General features: G+C 39.6%; 1 protein-coding gene across 8 annotated transcripts in view; it reads left to right on the top strand.

Annotated features, from left to right (window-relative positions):
- Nucleotides 1-3,834, top strand: part of CA12 (carbonic anhydrase 12) — a 62,004-nt gene extending 58,170 nt beyond the window's left edge. The window contains exons 9-11 of one of the 8 annotated variants that reach the window (XM_019504379.1): nucleotides 1,018-1,102; nucleotides 1,447-1,475; nucleotides 1,845-1,973. In XM_019504379.1, coding sequence (XP_019359924.1) covers nucleotides 1,018-1,102; nucleotides 1,447-1,475; nucleotides 1,845-1,900 — 170 coding nt within the window. In that variant the 3' untranslated portion in view covers nucleotides 1,901-1,973. Of the gene's footprint in view, nucleotides 1-1,017; nucleotides 1,103-1,446 lie in introns of all 8 variants that reach the window. The other 7 variants (XM_019504376.1, XM_019504378.1, XM_019504380.1 and 4 more) reach the window with 7 other exon arrangements.
- The last annotated feature ends 2,048 nt before the right edge of the window (nucleotides 3,835-5,882 follow it).

The raw sequence follows: 5,882 nt of genomic DNA, 5'->3' as shown, positions 1-5,882 counted from the left end.
GCCATAAGACTTGATAGGGCATTGTTACACCGAGGGCAAAAACTGCAATGCGTTTGGCTCCATAAACGGAGTTAGAATTTTTTTTTTTTTTTTTTTACTTCAAAGCCTTTTTTAAAACTAACAGTTCTTTTTGTAAAGCTGTGAAACACAAACTTTCATTCAGTTGAACTGCTCCCAGTGTTAATGTTACCTGGTTATTTTTCACCAAAGAAACATTTAACTAGTTTACATAAAAACTATCAACTGTTTACTGTGGTCCACTGTGGGATGCTTCTAAACATTCATACAGAAACAAGACAAATGTTAATTTAAAGAAATAGAAATCATTACACACAAATAGCATGTGGATAATGCAAATGCTGCTGAATAATGTTTGGGATCTTTAAAGAAAGCCAAAATGTTAAAATATTTCACTGCAAAGACTTTTATCTTAAGAGCAGCATCAAAGAGGTGTCACAGTATTACTTAGATTCACAGAACACTCCATCAAAGTCCTTGCAAACATGAAATGATTTTTTATTTTGTGCTAGTATCACAAATGAATACTTAGCCTTCCTTAACCCTTACAAGCAAAGTCCTTAATTACAAAGCATACCACCTCCAGCAAAACTACATTCGACTGTGTTCTTCCATGCTGAAAAAAAGAGCACGAATTAATTTAGCATTCTTTCTTGTTTTAGCCTAGTTCTTGAATTCTGCCTATAGTGAACTATCCTGTGTGCTATAAAAGGGAGGACTGAGCATAAACAATCCCGAGCAAGTGGTTCCATGACTCTCAGACCCATACATTGCCCTTCTGACTTCAATAGGACACCTGTAGGGATATGATTTCAGGTTTGGAGCCTTCAGGTTTGAATCTTTTCAAATGCCCAGTTAATAAAGGAATAAGTTATCCAGTCATACCTCTTTCATGTGGTGTTATATGCAACACACACAGATTTAAGCTGTCACACATGACAGCTCTCTGGTCTGACATAAATCAAATTATCTACCTGCATGCTTTCCTCCCACTTTTAGGTGTTGTCCTCTCAGTGGTGTTAGCCAGCATTTTTGGAGTTATCATCATTCTTGCAGCAGCCTTTTGGCTGATTAGGCAGAAAAGGTAAGATGTTTTGCTGCCACACTATGGAATGCTGACCAATTATTTCTATGTATTCACAAGTACTGGCACTACTGACTAAAGCAAAGTATGCTGCTACTGAGAAGATGACCCCACCTCACCTATGTAGACCATTTCATAAAGAAGTAAGGCTGGAAGGGACTTCAAGAGATCATGCAGTCCAACCCAGGATTGAAGCCATGATCTTGGTGTTATTAGCACCACACCTTAACTAACTGAGCTGAACTGGTTATAAGATGCAGCATTTTAAACAGTCAGTGCTACATTGCCCCCCCTTCCCTTGCCCCCCCCAATTTACTTTCATTAACATAATCTCTTTTTTATAGTTGCAGAAAGGACAAAGAAGAAAACAAAGGTGTTATCTACAAGCCAGCAGCTGACAATGAGTACGACGATCCCTCCAAAGTATGAGTTATACCCTATCACAGAAACCGCTTTTCATTCATGGGACTGGCAGAAATTTGCCCTGGACAATGCTTCTCTAGCCTATGATAAGGCTTGGAAACACTTACAGAAACAGAAGGGACCACACAAGATCATGAAGTCCAACCTGGGATTGAACCTGTGATCACGGTGTTATTAGCATCACACTCCAACCAATTGAGCTAAACTGGTTATAAGACACAGCCTTTTAAACAGTCATTCCACTCCTGCCTCCCTGCAAATTTACTTTTGCTAACATTGCCTTTTTATACTTGCAGAAATGACAGAGAAGACAACAAAGATGTCATCTACAAGCCAACAGCTGACAATGAGGACGATGATCCCTCCAAAGTATGAGTTATATCTTATCATAGAAATCACTTTTCATTCGTGGGACTTGACAGAAATTTGCCCTGGACAATACTTCTCTAACCTATTATAAGGCTTTGAAACAGTTTCAGAAACAGAAGCCTAAATACTCTGGTAGCTCTTACCTTCCGACACCTGGGGAGATGTGATCAGTGAGTATTCCTGAGGCCATGTCTCTCACTACTCTCTACTCACTAATAATTTATTCCATATTTAATCATAAACTCAAGCTTTATAGGTTGTTCATACCACAGATTTCCCATCCAAAAATTCAAGACTAAAGAAAACAAGTCATTATCGGTACTACAAGATTATGTCTGTATCTATTTCTTCCCTAAGATTTGGTCTTTTCAATAATTTTTTAACCATGTTCTTCAGATGATACTGTTATTTAAATTGCAGTGAACAGCTGATCATAGTATCATACCACCATTAGTGGAGCTACAGCATGGGCTCATGTAGACACAACCAGGCCCCCTTGGCCTGCTAGTGAGGTCTGAGCATAGGATCTTCAGCGCTAGCATAGTTTAGCTCACTGCTGGAGCTAAAAGCCTTTAATCTCATGGTTATAGAAGACTCACTGAACCTGTTATGGAGGCAAGTTACTAGAGAGATAAAATGGTACTTTCCTTCCCTCTTTCCCCCACATGAACTGCACCAGCAAGCAACAGATCCTCAGGCCCTTCCTCACAACTTATTGTCCTCATTTTATTTGCATGAATGATACATAGATATAGCAATTATTACTTTAAAGACATTTGCTTTCCAATTTAATCATGATTAAGTCATTGTATACTTATAATTATTATAACTGAAATTGAGCAACAAATTATTTTAACACATTAGTTGCCTGAATTTAGCAACTTATTTATTAGAAGGGGACATGTATTTTGTTAGAATTACCTTCTTGACCTTATAACATAGTGTGTGATGGGAGATTATGATTCACCTCAGAAGGAAGAGTGTTGAGCCAATCACACCAAACATGGAGAATTCCTCTTGAAACCAACACTTTTGTGTGTGCCATTTGAATAACTATGTTGGCAACTGAAAATGAGTACCCAAGCAGGAAACCGAGTAGAGATGGATCTAAAATAATTTAAGGTCTAAATGGCACTGAACATTGGGGAAGGCCAGATTTGAACTTTGCAGTTTGAATCTGCTTACATTTTGGGGAATTTAAATAGTCTTTTCTCGGTGACTCTGCACATGCTACTATTGTCATATACTACTGAACTTGCCACTTAACCACAATTACTAATATGCTAATAAAACATGAACTTTCAAATTCAGCACACTGATATGATTATACAATGTATAGGCTGAATGTTACCTTCATCTTCCCTTCCCCCTACTTATTACATATTCATTATGCCTTAAAAATCTAGATCATGGGCTGCTTGTAGGCTAGATGATAGGGTCAGGGATTTTGTCTGATATTTTGGTAGCATCCAGCAAATCCTAAAGGAACTTCACAGGCAATACTGGAATATAAATTTCAGTAAGAAGCAGAGTGTGTATTGATTTGGACTCAGAGTTACAAGGAATTGTAAGAAAGGCAGAAAATTACAGAAGTAATAAAGTAAAGCTCTACAGCTTTTTACGCAGTTTAAATTGTGAAACCCAAATGTCGCACTGTCTTCCTAGAATTCTTCAGGGGTCATTAGGATTTACTCTGTTAATTTCAAAGACAGAAGTGTGCTTTTTGGTCTACTTGTCACTATTTTAAAACTCCCTTACAGAATAACTATTTTCTGATTAAAATATTATTTTAAATAGCTCTTTGTGCTCACAATAGGCAAAAATCACAATCTTATATGGAAGATAATATATGACCATAATGAAAAAATAGATATGTGCTCTATAGTTTGAACTTTAGTTCAACACAACAGAATTTTTATTAAAATGTTTGACATTGCTAATACTGTAGTGATAATACTGTTTCTATTGTATAACTGAATATAGCCTCTAAGCTAAATTCAGTACTTCCTTTCAATAAATAGGAGGATACATTGCATCTATAACAGTGGTGCTCAACCCACGGTCTGGCAAACAAACCTGGCTTGCAGAGCTGTATCATCTGGGCCATGGGAACGCCCAGTAACATAACTGGGATGGGGGGAGACAGTGACCAGGCAGCAAACCCAGGCGCCACCTTTTCTGGAGGATGGAGGGGGTATGAGAGAGGGGGGCACAAAAATATACATCAGCACAGCAGAAGCTAACCACACAGCAGCCAGGCCAGTGCTGCCCTGTGCATTGCAGCTGTCCAAGGTGTGGAACTGCCCTGCTATCTCTCTGGGGAGCCCAGTGGGCCAGATGACATGGCCCTGTGTGCTGCATTAGGCCCATACACAGGGTTGGTCCAGGGCTCAATTTGGTGTATAGCCTTGGTCTACAGGCACAATCCAGCCATGGACTGGCTCCATGCGCCTGATCCAGCCATGGATCAGCCCTATGAGCTGGCCCATGGATTGGCCCCGCAGCTGTCATCCAGCTCGCAATTATATAGCTTGAAATATATTTATTCAGATGCCTAACTTTAACATTTTTATTTTCTAAAATAGAGAAAAAACATGTTTCTTAGTTAAAAGTTTTTTATACTGTTGATTTGTAGGGACCTACTCAATTCATGATTTTCTAGAAAGTGTGAAAGCGGGCATTGGCCATGAAATGGTGGAAGCTCCATCCTTGGAGGTTTTCATAACCCGGCTAGACAAAGCTTTGGCTGGGATAATCTAGTTGAGGATGGTCCTGCTTTGACCATCCTCCAAAAGGTTAAACTAGATCACCTCCTGAGGTCCCTTCCAAACCTAACTTTCTATGATTCTAAATTCACAAAAAAAAAACAACCAACCCAACTCCCCCCCTCCCCCCCAAAAAAATTAATAAAAATAAAATGCTGGCTCCCCAGTGGGAGCCAGCAGTCCTCGTGGCTACTGGGGCTTTGCAGCCCAAAGGGGAATGGGAAGGGGAGGGAACTGCCAATACAGAGAACAGCCAACATGGCAGCCACCTCCCCCCCCTCCCACTGACTGGCAGAGAGGGCTGCCTGTTGTGCAGCCGCACCCCTCTCCACCAATCAGCAGTGAGGGGTGGGGCCTCATGACTAACAGCTCTTTCCACCCAGAGGCAAGGGGTGGTGCCAAATGACAGACAGCCAATTGGTGGTGAGGGGCACAGCCACTGGGGTTCCTCAGCCAATCAGAGCCATAGGTGGGGCAAGGCGTGGTCCTGCTGCAATAAGCCTGTGAAAGTAGCTCCATAGTTCACTGGCAAAGTCAGCCCTTGCCTTGATTTTGGTAGGTCTCTGTTGATTTGTGTTAATTTGCACTTGGAAAGGAACAGAAAACAATCCTTTAAATATATTTTTAAAACAGTTAATTATTTAAATAAAGTTACCTTAAGTGTCCTGGATATATACACATATATAAATACACACACACATTTTGCATTCAAAATGAACTAATCTTTTAAACTGAGGAATTCCTAATGATAGCTTGTGGTCATAATGGGTCAGATTTGTTCCCATAAGTAGGTGCCAAAATACATTTGCAATCTAGAAATCCAACTCAGTAACTGAATACTTTGACAATCTGACCTGTGTCCTACATGTTTTGAGAACAGTAAATCCCACCCTTTCCTAGCTGGTTCTTATTTTGATAGACTACAAAAGAAAAACAAGCTGTCCTGCTTTTTCCATTTCCTACTTTCTCAACCCTAAAATAATCCAACTGAAAACACCCTCCCTGAACCTACTCATTAAACTGTAATCAAAAGTGATTTATGCAAAAACATTTATTCACAACAGAACCTCAAAGTACTTGTATTTGGAACAGCATCTACTCCATTGTAAAGACTGAAAATCATATTGATGAAAACATTGGAACCTATTTATTACGTATGAATTGACTTCAGAAGTTGAAACTGCCTTTTCAGAGTTGTACATAACAAAAAAGCAGCACTATTT

The sequence above is a fragment of the Gavialis gangeticus genome, unplaced genomic scaffold (assembly GCF_001723915.1).
Source record: "Gavialis gangeticus isolate Ggan-Ray unplaced genomic scaffold, GavGan_comp1, whole genome shotgun sequence".
Lineage (NCBI taxonomy): Eukaryota > Metazoa > Chordata > Crocodylia > Gavialidae > Gavialis > Gavialis gangeticus.
This window is presented reverse-complemented; position numbering and strand designations above follow the sequence as displayed.